Source organism: Vidua chalybeata, chromosome 12 (genome assembly GCF_026979565.1).
Source record: "Vidua chalybeata isolate OUT-0048 chromosome 12, bVidCha1 merged haplotype, whole genome shotgun sequence".
Lineage (NCBI taxonomy): Eukaryota > Metazoa > Chordata > Aves > Passeriformes > Viduidae > Vidua > Vidua chalybeata.
In genome coordinates this window covers 14642931-14659876 of record NC_071541.1, presented here as the reverse complement: position 1 = coordinate 14659876, position 16946 = coordinate 14642931, and the positions used below count along the sequence as shown (strand labels likewise).

Below are 16946 nucleotides of genomic sequence, written 5' to 3'. Positions count from 1 at the left end.
CATTTACTCCTTGGCATTGTGCATAAGTAGACAAAATTTCACTTGGAGAGAAGCCAATGCCTTGAACATTGCTCCAGATCTTTTCCATGCAAAGGTCCTTACAAAGGAGTGTATCAAGTGTAAAAAAATAGCTGAAACTGTTGACTCAGGAAGCATCCAGAAGAAAAAAAACATGCATTTGAATCAAGTTAGAAGTACATTTCCTGTGTCCTGACACGGGTTCTGTCCTTGCAGGCGGAAGGGAGTGTTTGGGCCTCCAGTTGGTCGGTATTTCATATTTTTTATCGATGACTTGAACATGCCCATGCTGGAGCAGTATGGAGCCCAGCCACCCATCGAGCTGCTGCGGCAGTGGATGGACCACCAGGGCTGGTACGACCGGAAACAGATCGGTATGACCCAGATCCTTGGCCAGAGCTCTTGGCAAGAGTTGGCCTGTTAGAAATGTGTACCTGCCGTGGAGACTTGTGGTGAGGGTTTTTAGCTACAACTCAGCACTCATTCCTGATTTTGCACTCTCAAAGGTACTTTTAAGAAGCTGGTAGATATTAATTTTGTCTGTGCCATGGGACCTCCTGGAGGGGGAAGGAATCCTGTCACTCCACGCCTCACTCGCCATTTCAACTACCTCTCCTTCACGGAGATGGATGAGAGCAGCAAGAAGAAGATCTTCTCCACCATCCTTGGCAGCTGGATGGGTAAGTCCTGCAGAAAACTGCCACCTTCTCCTCATGTTGAAAGTCACCTTGATGACAATGGAGTTTGGAAGAGGAGCAATTAATATTGATGATCTGATCAAAGTGTTGAAAGCTGGACTTGCAGTAGTCACTCGAAGATGCTTTAGGGAAAGTGTTTTATGAGGCTTAGCAAACAGAGAGCTCATACCCTATTAGTCTCAGGGCCAAACTCTGCTGGTGAAAATCAGCAAACTTCAGCTTTGGTTTTCACAGTTGCAATATGTTATCCTATAGCCTGGGCCTTTCAAAGAGGATTTTGTTTGTGATGGGTGATGCAGATATTCTTAACCTCAGCAGGTAAAGCCAGAACTAATTTTTTTGTCTTTTTCTAGATGGATTCCTAGGAGAAAAAAGTTACAGAAATCCAGTGCGTAAGTAAGAGCAGAAAGATGAGAGAGACTGTGAACAGAGCAAGCTGGTGAGCACAGCATGGCACAGCTTACCTGTGCTTTCAGCAGACAGACACTTGTCCAGACAACAGCCTTCTGTGGAAGCAGAGCCTTCTGTTACTCTCCATCTGCTGCAGCCTGTGGACAGCTGAGCAGGGTGGATCTGAGCATGGTGCTACAGCCACCATGAAAAAATGGTTCATTTGGAGTGAAATTAGTCCTCTTATACTTGACAGGGTGGGAATTGAGGATCATCTTTGCAAATATGCCCTCATCTGCAAATCTGCCAGTAGAAAGGAGTGAGAATAGTCAGCTATGGGAGAAGCAAAGCAGAGGTCTCTGAGTGCTTGCAATATTCACAAGCACCGGTACCTGACTGTGATCTCAGGGGCACACTGAAACATCTAGCTGTGATTTAGAAAGAAATTAAAGGATTTTTGAAAGAATGCAAAAAAGTGCAAAATGCTGGGGTGTCACAGGGCTCTACTTCTCCAGGAGTGTTTGTAATAAACTTCATTGGGAGAAAAAAATAATTATGCTCTAAAACTGGCAGCTGTGTTTAAATCTTGCCAGACTATTGCATAAGAAATTATTCCTCAGTGGTTTTGCATTTGCTGAGCATAATGAATTGCAGGGGGTTTAGCTAAGAGGGCACTCACACCTTCTTGCTTAAAAGTAGCTGAGATTTCACTGCGGGAGTGCAAGGAAGGAGAAGGAAAACCTGTCTGGAATATTTCAGGTACACATCAATTACCTGTCTGGCAGCGCCTCCTCTGTTCCTGGGGGGCATGAAGTCTTCACACCACAGCATTCTTCCATGTCTAAATCTGGTTCACATTAGTTGATAAAACCCATTGGCAGCTGTCCACTGCAGTGAGCAGGTGCTTGGACAGGTCCCTCACTGTCTCTCAGAAAAAAACAGAAAAAAGTGTGTTCCTGCCCAAGTGCTAGCCAGTGCCTCTGCCACTCAGTGCCACCTTCCTGCACTGCAAGGACCTTCTCAGCCCAGAGTTACCATCTTGACATCCTCTCCAACTACTTGTGTCTCTGCAGCGGGAGCAGATGCAGTGAAGGACTTGAACGAGCCCCTAGTCGATGCCACGATCTCCGTGTATATGACCATCACATCCCAGCTGCTGCCCACACCAGCAAAGTCGCATTACACCTTCAACCTGAGAGACCTCTCAAAGGTGTTCCAGGGCATGCTCATGGCTGAGCCTGGCAAGGTTGAGGTGAGTCCTCCCATCAGCACAGCCCTGCCACTCAGGACAAGACCAGAAATCACAGATTCACAGAATGACTAGATTGGAAGAAACTTTCAAGATCATCAAGTCCAACCCAACACCTCAACTAAACCATGGCACCCAGTGCCACATCCAATCTTCTTGTAAACACATCCAGGGGTGGTGACTCCACCACTTCCCCAGGCAGACCATTCCAGCACTTTATCACTTTTGTAAAAAACTTTTTCCTAATATCCAACTTATATTTTCCTTGGCACAGCTTAAGACTGTGTCCTCTCGTTCTGTCAGTTGCTGCCTGGTGATAGAGACCAACCCCACCTGACTACAGCCACCTTTCAGGGAGTTGTAGAGTGATAAGGTTGCCTCTGAGTCTCCTTTTCTCCAGGCTGAACACCCCCAGCTCCCTCAGCCATTCCTCACAGGGTTTGTGTTCCCAGCCCCTCACCAGCCTCGCTGCCTCCTCTGGATGCGCTCGAGTGTCTCAACGTCCTTCCCAAACTGAGGGCCCAGAACTGGACACGGCACTCAAGGTGTGCCCTCAGCAGTGCCAAGTACAGGGGCAGAATGACCTCTATGGTCCTGCTGGCCACACTATTCCTGATACAGGCCAGGTGCCATTGGCTTTCTTGGCTGCCATGTTCAGTCATGCTGCTGGCTCATGTTCAGTCAGCTGTCGACCAGTACCCCCAGGTCCCTTTCTGCCTGGGCACTGTCCAGCAACTCTGTCCCCAGCCTGTAACGTTGCAGGCGTTATTGTGGCCAAAATTTAGGACTCTGCACTTGGATTTAGTAAACTTCATCCTATTGGACTCTGCCCATCTATCCAACCATTCCAGGTCTCTCTGCAGACCCCTCCTACAGATGGACACACACTCCCAGCTTAATGTTGTCTGCAAATTTACTAATTTACTCAATACCCTCATCCATGTCATCAATAAAAATATTAAATAGAACTGGCCCTGGTACAGACCCCTGAGGGACACCACTAGTGACTGAAATGTTCTAGTTGAGGCCTCATTCACAGGCCTGCAAACAGGCTTCAATTTCCCATTGAAGATGCATTTTGATATTGCTCAAGGGGTGTGGTGGCCTCCCCTTTGGCTATTGCCTGGTACCAGTAGCAGGCAGACACCCTCTTCATCACAGTCCTTCCTTGGCATGGAAGCAGGTGAGTGGCCACAGGGAGTCAGTAGGACACAGCCCACCCATTCAGGCTGGATGGAGCAATGGGGGATCAGACAGGGACCAAGCAGGGGCAGACGTGTTGTCCTATTACCTGCTTCTGCCCCTTCAGCTCTCCTGAGAACCTTGCTGTGCCTCCAGTCTGGCCAGTAGAGACTGAATTATTACAGGAAGTACTTAGGACCCTAAATACTATAGGTTCTGTACTATCAGCCAATAAAAGGATCTTTCAAAAAACACACAAGAAAACTGTGCAAATTAAATCAAACTGGTGAAAGATAAGAATAAAGAACACAAAATTTAAATCTCTCAAAGAAAGCCTGACATATGGACAAATAGAGGGGGATAAAGTGATGCTATAATGAGCTCCACAAAGCAGCTGTTTTGACAAGAGTTGTTTTTGAGGGGAGAAGGAAAAGCAGCTTCCAACGCCCAGTTCTTTCTCCGCTCCAGTTGCCTTGTAACAGGAGTGGAGCTGGCCACATGCTGGGCAGGAACCAGCTTTGCTGACAGCAATGCTCATAACACTTCTGTGCTTCTCTCACGGGGGCTGTTTTGCTGGGATTTCCTACCAGAACAAAGAGCACCTGCTGAGACTGTGGTACCATGAGAGCTGCCGGGTCTTCCGTGATCGCTTGGTCAGTGATGAGGACCGGACCTGGTTTGACAACCTAATGACGAAGAAGATGGAGGAGTTTGGCACCACTTTTGAGGAGGTCATTCCCACCCAGCCAGTTCTGTTTGGAGACTTCATGGAGCCAGGTGCCAATGTCAAAGTATACCAAGCAATCGACAGCCAGGATAAGGTAGGGACCCTGGGAATCACGTTGGGAAAAATGTTCTCATCTTCCCCAGTTTTCTACAAACAAAGGAAAACACTAATAGTAACAATAGTGGTGCTTTAATTAGAGGGGTCTGAAACTACAAACCGTTCCAGGGCTCTCCTGTGAAATCCTACCACATTTATGAATAGTGGCTGTATTTGTTGTGATGGGCAGTTGAGGTGGAACAAGCTGTCTCTGCATTGCAATCCTGGAGGCAGCCTGCTATGCCAAATCTCCCAAATGAGTCACACTTGGGACTGAAAAGTGAAATTTGCTGGAAAGAAATGGCACATTACCCCCAAACAATACTACTTTTGCCATTAAAGACTTCACAATTGACCTTTACAAGTAATTAATGTTACTGCCAGACTCCCTGTTGGAGAAGATACTGGGAGTACTTGGATAGTGGTAATTAAGCAAAGGCAATGAGTGGTGCGTTTTGCACTCATTATCAGAAACAGATGATTATTCTGTTGTCTCTCCTCTTGTGATAGCTGTGTGACAAGGGCTGGTAATTAACTGAGCTTTCCAACCCCTTTTGCAAAGTAGGTAGGCCTGTCCCCCACCGAGGTGAGCACAGCTGAGACAGCCAGACATAGAGGCAGCTGCACAATCCCCACTGATGCACACAGGACTTTGGCATCTAGGCAGGGATCTCAGCACTGTATGAATTCCAGCTGGTGTTCTGTTTCCCAGCTTCACAGTGAGATTGCTGAGAGGGTAGGATCCAATCCCACATGTCTTCATGCTTCATCTCCTTCTCTGGCCTGAGGGTGCTGTTGAAGAGAGCCCTGGGAAGGGCAAGAGGAACTGCTCCTGCAGCTATTCCATGTGATGGCTGGACTGGGAGAGGAGTGTGCTCCTTTACTCATCTACAGTCAGTGTTGCTTTCTTCCCCAGCACCTGTGCTTTCCAGCCAGAATGCTAACCACAGGATTCAGCAGCAGACAGTGGTCAGCTATAGAGCAAGGAAACTAACCCAGAGGGAGGCCCTGGAGCAGTATGGATCAGGCAGCTATAAGCTCTTTTATTTTGAACTACACCCTGCTGTTTCTCGAGGCAAACAGCACAGTTGGGAACAGCAGAGTGTAGTCATTTGCCTGAGTTAGTTTAAGGTCACCATTGAGCAGCTGCTGCCACCACCACTAACTAAATTCAGCCCATCCAATGGCAGTTCTTTAGGAGCCCAGAGGAGAGCTGCTCCCAGACTCTGTTAAGCACCAGGCTCTGCTCTCCCCTACTCCTGGCTGTGCCAGCAGACAGTAACCTTCCCCCCAACCCCAATAACTGCTTTTATCTCAGCCACAACTGAGTGTTTCTGCCCACAGCTGAAGCTGGTGATTGAGGACTACCTGGAGGAGTACAATCAAAGCAACACCCCAGAGCTGAAGCTTGTGCTGTTCATGGATGCGATCCAGCACATCTGCCGAATCAGCCGGATCCTGCGGCAGGCTCCAGGGAATGCTCTTCTGCTGGGTGTTGGGGGAAGTGGGAGACAGTCTCTCACCAGACTGGCATCTCACATGTAAGTAATGCACTCCCACCTATGCATGTGATGGGGAGCAGCTCCACTGGGGCTGTCTTCAGAGAATCTCTTTTTCTGCCCTTCCCAATGCCAGTTATGTGTTTTTCTGGCTGCTGACTCCTCAAATGAGTCAAGAGCTAGGACTCAGTTAACATGCACAGCTGCACTGGGTTTCTGGCTAGCTCAGGTGTCTCTGCTTTGTGTAAAACCTGCTCCTGGGTTGGTGGCTGTCCTTGGTGCACAAGGACATGTGTGTGCTCAGGACTCACAGTAAGAAAAGAACTTGCTTGAGTCCTTTCACTCGGAGTCCACAAGACATACTGGGCATTGACAGAAGAGAATGTTTTAATTTTATGTAACTCCACAGGCCTCTTTTTCCTTCAGGGCAGAAAATGAATGTTTCCAGATTGAACTGTCCAAAAATTATGGCATGACCGAATGGCGAGATGATGTGAGGAAGGTCATGATGAAGGCAGGCCTTCAAAGTCTACCCAAGACCTTCCTATTTGTAGACACACAGGTACAGGACTATTAGCATGGTGGATTCCATCTCAAAAGCAGTCAGAAACACATCTCTAAGCTTAATAAATTCCCCTACAGAGTATTAAGGAACTTGGCAAAACCAGACACAACTTGTATTTCTTCAGTAGCCCATATCTTATAAAATAGCTCCAGGGAAACTAGAGGTGGTGCATTTATTGCTAGAGGGTCTGTAGAGCTGTGTGTGAGTGGGTGGATTCTTCTCTTGCTCAAGGAAGCTTCTTTCAGCTCCACCCAAAGGTTTGGTGGGTACATAGATTTTAGCTGTCTGAAACTAAGCACTATTGGCCACTGATATTAGGAGTCCTAAGTAAAATGATTGTTTTCCTTTTCAAAAAGAGAGTAAATTTAGGACCTTATGCCTGCTGGTCCCAGAGGATAATGCTGGCTGTAAACTGTAACTTGCTAATGAGTAGGCCAATTTCCACTTCTGGGATCACAGTTATGTTCCCCATAGGCTTTTTTACTGCCTTCATTATCATAGGAACCATTCCCTTGTGGCAGAGCCCTAAGCAGTGAGATGAGCATCAGTCAAATGCTACTTGTTCTTGCAGCCTTTCCCCTGCAGTGAGAAGCATATGTGGGAGCACAGGGGCCCAAGAGGGTAAATTTAGTCAAGGAGATGGATGCTGTGTATTTCTGATGTAGCAAAGGTGGAGAGGTGAATGTAGCGCTGGAGGGAGATCGTCCCACAGCCTGTGACACATCCCTACAATTACTCTGTCTCCCACATTGATAAGCTTTATTTTAATAATGAAGTGTTCTGCACTGGAGGAACAAAGACCTGGAGCAACCAAGGTGTCTGGGGTCTGGCTGCAGAGGCAGGGAGCAAGAGCCTGAGCTCAATTTGTCTGTAAGGAGACAGGGAATGGACGGAAGGATGTTTGTTCTCAAACACACCCCCTCACCCCTGAAATATGGCTGTTTAATTGGAAGTGCTGGACAAGAATTAGGGTGTGCCTTTCTGGAGCCAAATCATCACAAAAATTGTTTCCTATTACTGAGGCTGAGGGCTGTATTTATGCAGAAATTATCTCCATGGCATGTGAGACATGAGTGTCTTCTGACTTAAGAAACTGCTTTTTTTTTTTTTTTTTACTATCTACTTAGATTAAAAGTGAGTCCTTCCTCGAAGATATCAACAACTTGCTCAACTCTGGTGACATACCCAACATTTACAATCCCGAGGACCAAGACCAGATCATGACAGCTATGAAGCCTATTGTTCGAGATCTGGGGCAGCAGCCCACCAAAGCCAATTTGATGGCTGCATACACAGCACGGGTTCGCAGCAATATCCACATGGTCCTGTGCATGAGGTACACTTCAGGCCTACAACTCCATGCTTTTAATGCTAGTTATTCCTTCTTTATCCTTTGCCTTTCATCACTGTGTAATGGGATCTTTATTTCCAAGCCCCATCCTTTGGAGAAGGAGGAAGAATAGGAGTATGGTTTGCATAACACCTTCCCCTAGGACTAGATTTTCTTTTTTTATTATTTTTTACTCTTTGTTGGTCTCAAGATGAAGTTTGAATTTTTCAAGAGTATGATTATATGTGATTCAGATTAAACACAAGGTTCCTCTGCACCATTGAGCTATTTGTTACATACATATCTTGCTTGAATTTGGGGCTCAGTTGCTCCATGTTTACTCATTAATCCAATGCATAGTCCATAACCAGCTTGCTCCCTTGCAGGAGGGATACCAGAAGGTACAGAGCATTCTCAGTGCAAGAACAAGTAGAAAAATCAGGGCTATGGTTATGGTTTGGTGATGTGATCTTTGCACACACCTGCTTGAAATAAACTTCAGAGCACATTTATTTTTTTATCCCTTAAGTTTGTCCCTAGAGAGAGACCCAAAAAACATCACCCTTCTACCATCTTAATACTTCCAGAATATCCCAAGCCAAGGAATGAGCTCAGACATGCACCTTTGGGCATGCAGCTCACTGCCTGAACTGTCATTCCCCTTTTCCCTCCTTCCCTGGGTGTATTCCTGTCCCTCTTGCTCCACAAAGTATCAGGGTGGTTCTGCAGAAGGAAAGATATTTTGTCCTTGTATGTAGAGCCAGCTGTAACACATCTCTGCACGCCTTGCCCTCAGCCCGATCGGAGAAGTGTTCCGTGCACGCTTGAGGCAGTTCCCCTCTCTTGTGAACTGCTGTACCATCGACTGGTTCAATGAGTGGCCTGCTGAAGCCCTGCAGAGCGTTGCCTCCTCCTTCCTGAGTGAACTCCCACTCCTGGGCAGCGGTAACGACGATATGGACGGGATGGTACGTGCCACACACGAGGATACTCTGCTCCCATGTGCTCAGTGTGCTGTGTCGCTGCATACACCAAGACAACAGAAGCAGGGCACGCCTTCAGAAGTGTCCTACCCTGCAGCAGAAATGTTCCATGGCAGGATCATTCAAATGCAGAGCTGCATAGCTTTTGTATGCCTTGAAACGGGCTGAGCCATTTGCCAGCCCTCTGTGGCACTAAAGCCCCCCCACATGCATGAGCTCTGCTGTGACTGTATAGTTGGTTCTTCATAAGCCCCTTTTGCTCTCTCTGAGCATCACATAGATTTGCCTTTCACATGTTCAGTACTGAATGTTTCTTTCCTTTCCTTGTTTCTTTCCTTTCTCCTTGTAGATTCAAGTATGTGTAGCAATCCACCAGAGTGTGGCAAAGAAGTGCCAGTTGTTCCTAGCACAACTGGGCAGACACAATTATGTCACTCCCAAAAGCTACCTGGAGTTCCTCAGCATCTTCAGTTCCCTCATTGGAAAGAAGCAACAGGAACTGAAGACGGCCAAGAACAGGATGCAAAGTGGGCTAGACAAGGTTTGTCCCTCATAGCCAGGAAAGTTTTGGGGCCACCCCTTATGCAGTGGGGCCACCCTCTGAGCAGTGTATTTACAGCTGCAGAGATGCATTAAGATGTCCTACACATGTCCTGTGTAATAGGAAAAAAACTCAGGCTAAAGCAAGTAAGAACTATGCCTTCTGCCAGGGCCAGGCTTTCTGAAGGTCTGAGTAGTCTGTAACAGCTCTAAAGAATAATGATCCCCAGTCTTTGGGGAGCACAGACCTCTGTGTAGCTCAGCTCTCAGGATGTTCCTTATTAACCTTGTAATTGAAAGCCCTCTAACAGAAACATTATTCTGCTGCCTCATTGCCACAAGCTTATGAAGTAATGCTTAACATGTGCAGGCAACATGAGGACTACTGTTTATAAGCACACAACAGTGTCAGATTGTTGCTTAAGCAGGAGCCAGGGCAAGACCTGTGCTTTGGGCAGCCCAACGCTTGGCAGGGAGCACCCTCCAGAGCAGCACAGCCCCTTCCTAGGGCTTTCCATGGCTGCTGCCCCTGCTCTTAACTCTGCTTTGCTCCCATAGCTCCTGCGAACAGCAGAGGATGTAGCGAAGATGCAGGAGGAGCTGGAGTCCTCCCGCCCTCTCCTGGCACAGGCAGCCAAGGACACCGAGGCAACCATAGAACAGATAAAGGTACAGCTGCTGGGCAGCCCTGCACTGTCTGATTCTGACTGCTCAGACTGGACTGGACACGGGCTGGAGGGGCTTGGCAGAGATTGTGCAAATTCCTGCTTGATCAGAGCTAAAAGCACTGCAGATTGGCATGGCAGATATTTGTGCAGAGCTGCACTGACAGCAAAAACTGCCTCCTGCTGGGGTCCTGCTCTGCTGCTGGTGAGCACCATTTGTTGCAGAAGCAATGGCTCCCGTGCCCCTGTCTAAAGCACCACCCAGGGTCAGTCAGCCAAGCTCCCAGGCCCTTGCAAGCACAGTCTAGCAACACTAATACAATCCTGAGGTGGCCTAAGCAGCTCTAAGCCAGACTCTTTGTTGAACAGGATCATTCCTCCACATCCCATTCCCAGGGAGCTGATCCAGCTGCAGCCTGCCCCCCAAACCTCAAAGACCATCACACAGTCACTCATGCCACTTCAGAAGAGGGAACTGTGCTGAGTTAGCTGTCACTGCCTTCTCTCCTTGTGTTCCTCCCTGCCTATCTCCTGCTTTGGGGTGGCCACACTGGGACAGTGAATGGGGACACTAATATAATACAGCTCTGCATGCAGAGTGGAAAGAATCTGCAACCACCTAAATTCCCACACAGCAGATATGGATTTGGCTATATTCCACATTTCCTTTATGCCTCTGGTAGTGTTTTAACCCTTGGGGTATGCAGAAGTGGCAGTTTTAGAAACAAACCCCTAAGCATATCTTCCTATTCCTCCATCTCCCTACAAATTTGCAACCCTATGCATCCTCTACTTGTGCCAATAGGAAAATGGGCAGAGCACCTAATCCCTGCAAGACTAACATAATTTCAGGCACAGCCAGAGCTGGAGCTTGTGGATGGTTTATACAGGCTGACAAAAACCTTCTCCCAGTATGGTGCAGGAAGGGCATCCCCTGCAGCAGTTAGGTCCCTGAGGTCTGCTGGAAGAAGACACACAAGCTGCCAGGACAGCTGTGATCCTTTTCTAGCAGTGCCAAGCCAAGCTCTGCCTCCAGCATGCTTCTGAGGCTATCTCTGATGTTGCAGGTGGACACAGCTGTGGCTGAAGAGACAAGAAGTGCTGTGCAGGCTGAGGAGGCAAAGGCCAATGAGAAAGCTCAGACAGCTCAAGCCATTGCAGATGATGCTCAGAAGGACTTGGCTGAAGCCCTCCCAGCCCTGGATGCTGCTCTTGCCAGCCTGAAGAACCTCAACAGAAATGATGTTACAGAGGTAACTGTGTCAAGGGAGAGGGTGACAGAGCTGGGTCTGGTCAAGGACAGCATCTCCCTTTGCAGCAGCTGCCTTTCAATAGGCTTGCAACATCCCCAGCCTTTTCCTCTACCCATCCATCCCCTGGGCTGACTCTGGGCAGCTGCCCATGCAGCTTCTCACCAATGCAAATTGAAGGGCAGAAAGGCAGTAAGTGGCCCCTGGGTGTTTCTGGCATGTCCTGGAGATGCTGTGGGGGAGGGCTCACCCCACATGCCTGTCCACAGGGGTAGGCAGCAGCTACCACCAAGCAACCCCAAATACTGACTGTGCAACACAGGGACAGAGCTGGCAGCACACTGAACCTGCAGGCTCTTTGAAAAGGGATCCATCACAGGCAGAGAAGAAACAGCAGGCTGAATTCAAGGAATACTGGCTTGAAATAGGCTAGTGAGAGAAAGAAGGGTGATTCTGAGCCTGCAAGCATTACAGCCAAGACAGCACACTCAATAAGTACAGATTTCACCACACGGGAACAGGCTTATTGATCTGCATTTGTGAGTAACAGACCTTTTTATTCTCCCAAAAACACACAAAACCCCTTTCCTCAGAAAGTGGGGAAAGACACAGACAGTGTTGGTCCACTTGCCCCCAGCACCCATCCTTTTGTAGAGCTGGCACAGGAAGTGTCTTGTCTATCCAAGGCTTCCAATGCCACAAGATGCATCAATTTCTTATACCTCATCTACACCAGCCCCCAGAAACTCTGTATTTAAGGATTAAGCTCCTATTTTCTTTTAAATCCAGCTGCCGGGTCATTACCCACGTAACCTGTCACCAGAGCAGAGACACCAGCGTTCTCTCCCAGACCAGAATTAGCCCAACCAAAAGAGGGCACCACTACTGTGGCAGGGAGCAGGGATCTCTTTGACCTACTCCTTTCCATAGGGCAGCTCCTTCGGGGGTCCCTTGGAGGAAGCTGATGCCTGCTTCTCCAGCTCCTCCACCACCTCTCTCAGCCGGTCCTCATTGCAGTAAAAATGCACATAAAGGTTGCGCTCTGCCTGCAGGATGGGGTTCTCCAGAGACCTGCGCTTGACCTCCAAGTCACTCAGGAGGTCTGTCAGCTTTTGGTAGAGGTCATCCTCCATGATGACCAATTGCTGCATCAGCTCAGAGATCTCCTAAGGGACAGAGCCCAAACTCATGTGAAAATGGAGAAATAAGGGGATCTTCCTAATGCCTGTGGAACAGCTCAGCCCTCCAGATACAAACTACCCACCCAGCTCTGGCCTCCAAACCCTCCCAGTCCAAGGAGCAGAGGTGGTTACTGGCACACCTTGCCTAAGGCACCCCATCTCAACACTGAGCAGCACATGTGAGACACAGTGAGAATCACCTTTGTCCCATAGCCAGCCGCTGCCTCACTGGAGGCTTTTTGGGACAAGGCAAGGATCAGGCCAACCTCCCCTCCCTCTGTGGCTGAGAGGCAGCGAGGTGTCCCCCCTGCACCCATGGAGGATGGCAGAGGGCCCCCAGTGCTCACCTGCTGCCACCCAGCAAGGCCCAGGGGAGGAGGAGCGCTTCCTTACCGGTGAGGAGACCTGCAGCTGGTTGGAGCTGTTGTACAGCTGGTGATAGAGCACTTCCATGGAGGACTCCAGGGCAGACACCTGGGGCATAGGAGCTTCCAGCTGGGCTTCCAGTGCCCTCTTGTCCTGAACCAGCTGGGAGCACTTGGCTGCCAAGGCTGCATAGCTGCGGAAGGGCTGCTGCTTCTTCTGATCTTTCCCCATCAGCATGTCCCAGAGCCTGTAAGAGGGGACAGCCAACCAGAGCTGTGAGTGCAGCACCAGCACTGAGCAAGAACAGGGCTCTGAGATTGTTGTGCACTGTAAGACTGGGATACAAACAGATGTGTGTCAGCAATGAGAAGACAGCCACTCCTGGTGAGCATCCCATGTCATGGAGCTCTAGGAAGAGCACCATAAAGGAGCAGGCTGGCTCAAGAGCCAGTGTGTGATTTCTTTTTGGCAGACGCCAGCACCAGCTACTCCAAAACTGTGTGGGGAAGACTGAGAAGACCCAGTCAATGCAGGACACCTAGTCAAAGAAAGGTTTTGCTCTAAGCAGCTTGTGGTTTCTTGTGGCCCAGTACCCCTTCTCCATGGCTGAGGACTTGCCTCTATACTCTCTACCTTAATAATCTAGAAAAAAGTTCTGTTCTCTGTACTCATTCCGTTCTCCATTATTTTGCTTCATCAATCTAAGCCAGCCAGAAAGAAGCAGATCTGGGGCATTTCACACCACCATGGAGTCACAGTGGCTCTGGACTGGCAGAAGAGCACTGCTAGTCTATCTGGTAGCTTGGGTCTGCTGCCTGTCTTGGCCATTCCCGTGCCATTGTCCCCACACCTAGTTTGTTCTTCAAGCTCAGACCCCCCCAGGCCCTTACCGTACAGCAGTGAGGTCTTTGGGGTCTATCCATTTGCGTGGATGATCCTTCGGGGAGGGCCTGGCATCTCTGAAGTAGATCTGCCGCTTCTGCAGCCTGGTCTGGGATTCCCTTGTGATGGTGTCGATCTTCTCCAGCCAAGCAGCCTTCTGTTCCAGCTCCTTCCTCTCCCGTTTCAGCTGGAGCTCCAGCAGGTCCAGGCGGCTGTGCTGGCTCAGCAGCCATGCCACTGCCTCCTCCTGCCTCCTGGCAGTGTTCTGGAGGCGGGCAACTTCCAGGCTGAAGTGCTTGTGCAGGATGGGCAGGCGAAAGCGGCGGGCCTCTGCCTTCAGCAGGGGCGGCAGCTGGTGCGTCAGAGTGTGCGCGATGTCGAAACGCAGGGTGTGGAGCTGCCTCTGGAGCACGGCAGCCTGGCTCTGGAGCTCAGCCTCGACGGCCTGCTGTGCAGGGGGACACAAACAGCCTGGTGACACTGCGCTGCCTGGCTCTGCCACCCCCTCCCAACTTGTCAGCTGTGCTCCAGTGGTCAGCAGGAGGGACAGGCAGACCCTGCTACGTAGGATGGCGGAGGAATGGGGGCACTAGCCATACCTGGTTATCCTCAAGAGCTTTCAGAGTCCTCTGGGCCCACTCCAGCGCAGCTTGGGCACCTTCCACTTTTGCTGTTGTGACTATAACCTCCCTCCGGGCACAGATATGTGCTGTCTCAATTCGGCCCAGCTCCTTCCAGAAGCTGTCTTGGTCCTCCAGCAGCTCAACTTCATCAGTCCCAAGACTTTTTGGCATTGATGTTTTCTTGGTGTCCCTTCTCTCTGTGACTTCCTGGCTGCGATCTCTCTCCACACTCTCCGTGTCTCTCTCATTCCCTCCCTCCACTAGGAGCTCTGCCTTTGAGCCTTGGACCAATTTTCCCCAGCTTGCTGGTGCCACCCTCCACAGTGTTTTTGTGCATTCTTGATAAGGAGCTCCTTTTCTTTCTTCTGGTGTTTCACAATAAGAGTCCATTTGTGTCTCAGCCTCCAGCGCTTCCCTCAGGCTGCTCTCTCCCTGTGCACTTGCTTCCCAAACATCTGGAGCCTGAACACTCTCTGGTAGGACCTGCTGGATGAAGCTCTCAAATGCATCAGTGGCCTTTTGTTCTTGCTCCAGGTAAGGAGCAAGATCTATCTGGCACAGCAGTGTTGGCAGCTGGCCCATCCCCATGTTCCCAGGACACTCTGACACCTGCTTTGCAGCCTTGCTGACCTGGCTCAAGACAGCTCTGGTTTTGAAGATCTTTGCTTTCAAGTCCATATGAGCCACCCTCAACTCCTGCTTCACCAATTTCTCCTGCTCCTCCAAGTACTTCTGCTCCTGCTGCAGCTTGTTCGTCCAAGCCATCAGCTTCCTGTACCTCCAGAGCTGGCAGTCACGATAGTGCTTCAGCTCCTGAAACTCCTGCTGCAGGGCCTCTTGAGAGGGCCCCTCATCCACTATCGAGCTCGGGAGCTGTGGGGCCTGGCAGCACATCTGCAGAGCCTCCTCCAAGGCATCACCTTCCAAGATGGGTTTGCCTGCAGCCAGCAGGGCTTCATAGGCCTTCACTTCAGCTGGGCTCAGCACATTCTCCTCACCCACCATGCTGCAGAACCACTCGAGGAACTGCTTTGTCTCAGGGCAGTCAAAGAGCCACTCAAAGTCCTTCTCACAGAGGGTGTCTGCATGGGGGTAGATCAGCCTCAGCTTTGCCATAAAGTCCGCTGCTCTGTTGACAGTCTCCAGTAGGAAGGCATGGGAATACCTCCAGCTGAACATGGCAAAGATGGTCAGCACTGGAAGGGAAAAAGCAGGAGTCATCCTCAGAGGTCCTGAACACCCACAGTCATCTCAAGGGTGCTGCAGCAGTACTCCTAGGTTCCTGCTTGAGGGGAGACTCAAGCAGTCCCTCCACAAGTGCTGAAGACCAGCTCATTGCTGTGGTGGGGTACAAGACAAATGAGAGCCCATAGAACAAGGGAGAAAGCCTGCCTGTGTCCAATTTCCATACATCCTTCTCCCTAGCGCCATACAGATTTATCTCCTTTGCCAAGACATATTCAGCCCATCGGGACACACCTATTAGAGTAGCAGAGCAAGGTTTTTCAGCCTATATTTAGTTTGTTCCATGCCCTTTCTGATAACCAGCTTTCCCTTCAAATCCCTGTCCTTCCTGCCTGTGTATTGCATCCTTGAATTGTCCTGCCTCTGGTCCCAGTCTCCTCTGGCCCAGCTGAGGGAAGGATGAGCACCCCATCTCCCAGAGAATCAGGTTAACCCACTGTTCCATTTGGGTTTTGCAGGTACGAGCCCTGCAGCGGCCTCCCCCTGGTGTGAAGATTGTGATTGAAGCTGTCTGCATTATGCATGGAAAAAAGCCCAAAAAGGTGGCAGGAGAAAAGATAGGCACCAAGGTGGATGATTACTGGGAGCCAGGCAGGGCCCTTCTCCAGGACCCAGTGCAGTTCCTGAACAGCCTGTATGATTATGATAAGGTAAGCAGTGGCAGAAGGAAGCTGCGACTGGGACGAGGTATTGCTTCACAGACATCCTTCTCACAGCAGTAACAAATTGAGCTCCTTGTGGGCAACACCCTTCAGCACCACTAAGGACGAGGGTGTATTTGGCCTGGAAGCCCTCATGTGAGTTGGGTGCACTTCAATGCAATGGAACCCAGACACACAAGTCTTCACATTCTGTCCCCCTGCTCTTTTTGGGGGAGGAGCTAGATAGAAGTGGTACGGGAAGGGATTTATCCAATTTCACACTTGTGGCTCCCAGACCTCAACATGCAATCATTTGATTATTTTTGCTCCAGTGTGATGCCTTGACCATCCTGTCAGGTCCTGGGGTGCTGCTGCCTCTGGGGGAAACTCTTAGGAGATCAGTGATGAGCATGCTAGAGATCTGACCAAGGAGAGTCTCTTTCTCTCCCACCGTTCTTTGCAGGACAATATTCCAGACAGTGTGATCAAGGCCATCCAGCCCTACATTGACAATGATGAGTTTCAGCCAGCTGCCATCGCCAAGGTGTCCAAAGCCTGTACCTCCATCTGCCAGTGGGTGCGTGCCATGCACAAGTACCACTTTGTGGCCAAGGTCGTGGAGCCCAAGCGGGTAAGAAACTGTGTGACCCAGTTGCCTTTGGTGTTTGGGAACACAGTACTGGCAGCTCCTTTCTGCAGGAGATGCTGGGAATACATTCTGCAGGTCAGGACATAATGCCTTTGTCATCCAGGGATTGGAGTGACTGAGATATTGAGATATCAGTAGCTAGCACCTACCAGCAAGCGCTTTTATGG

General features: G+C 49.7%; 2 protein-coding genes across 2 annotated transcripts in view; one reads left to right on the top strand and one right to left on the bottom strand.

Moving 5' to 3' along the window:
• The window catches only part of DNAH1 (dynein axonemal heavy chain 1), a 71988-nt gene that overhangs the window by 44421 nt on the left and 10621 nt on the right, over positions 1–16946 (top strand). Inside the window, exons 44-57 of the mRNA XM_053953839.1 lie at positions 235–392; positions 525–698; positions 1070–1108; positions 2180–2358; positions 4128–4358; positions 5705–5901; positions 6286–6421; positions 7552–7760; positions 8551–8722; positions 9087–9278; positions 9836–9946; positions 11010–11195; positions 15948–16139; positions 16594–16761. Of these exons, the coding sequence (XP_053809814.1) occupies positions 235–392; positions 525–698; positions 1070–1108; positions 2180–2358; positions 4128–4358; positions 5705–5901; positions 6286–6421; positions 7552–7760; positions 8551–8722; positions 9087–9278; positions 9836–9946; positions 11010–11195; positions 15948–16139; positions 16594–16761 (2344 nt within the window). The remainder of the gene's footprint in view (positions 1–234; positions 393–524; positions 699–1069; positions 1109–2179; positions 2359–4127; positions 4359–5704; positions 5902–6285; positions 6422–7551; positions 7761–8550; positions 8723–9086; positions 9279–9835; positions 9947–11009; positions 11196–15947; positions 16140–16593; positions 16762–16946) is intronic.
• LOC128794163 (HAUS augmin-like complex subunit 3) lies at positions 12107–15465 on the bottom strand. The gene is made up of 4 exons (XM_053953840.1): positions 14221–15465; positions 13630–14069; positions 12767–12986; positions 12107–12358 (listed from the first exon to the last, which is right to left on the bottom strand). The coding sequence occupies exons 1-4, from the start codon at positions 15463–15465 to the stop codon at positions 12107–12109; spliced, it is 2157 nt and encodes a 718-aa protein (XP_053809815.1).

Excerpts from the sequence above, each read along its gene's own strand:
- LOC128794163 (XM_053953840.1), bottom strand. The coding sequence starts at position 15,465 with ATGACTCCTGCTTTTTCCCTTCCAGTGCTGACCATCTTTGCCATGTTC. Across the intron at positions 14,070-14,220 it reads AAGCTCTTGAGGATAACCAG|CAGGCCGTCGAGGCTGAGCT; the intron begins GTATGGCTAGTG and ends CCCCCTGCACAG. Across the intron at positions 12,359-12,766 it reads AGCTGCAGGTCTCCTCACCG|GAGATCTCTGAGCTGATGCA; the intron begins GTAAGGAAGCGC and ends TCTGTCCCTTAG.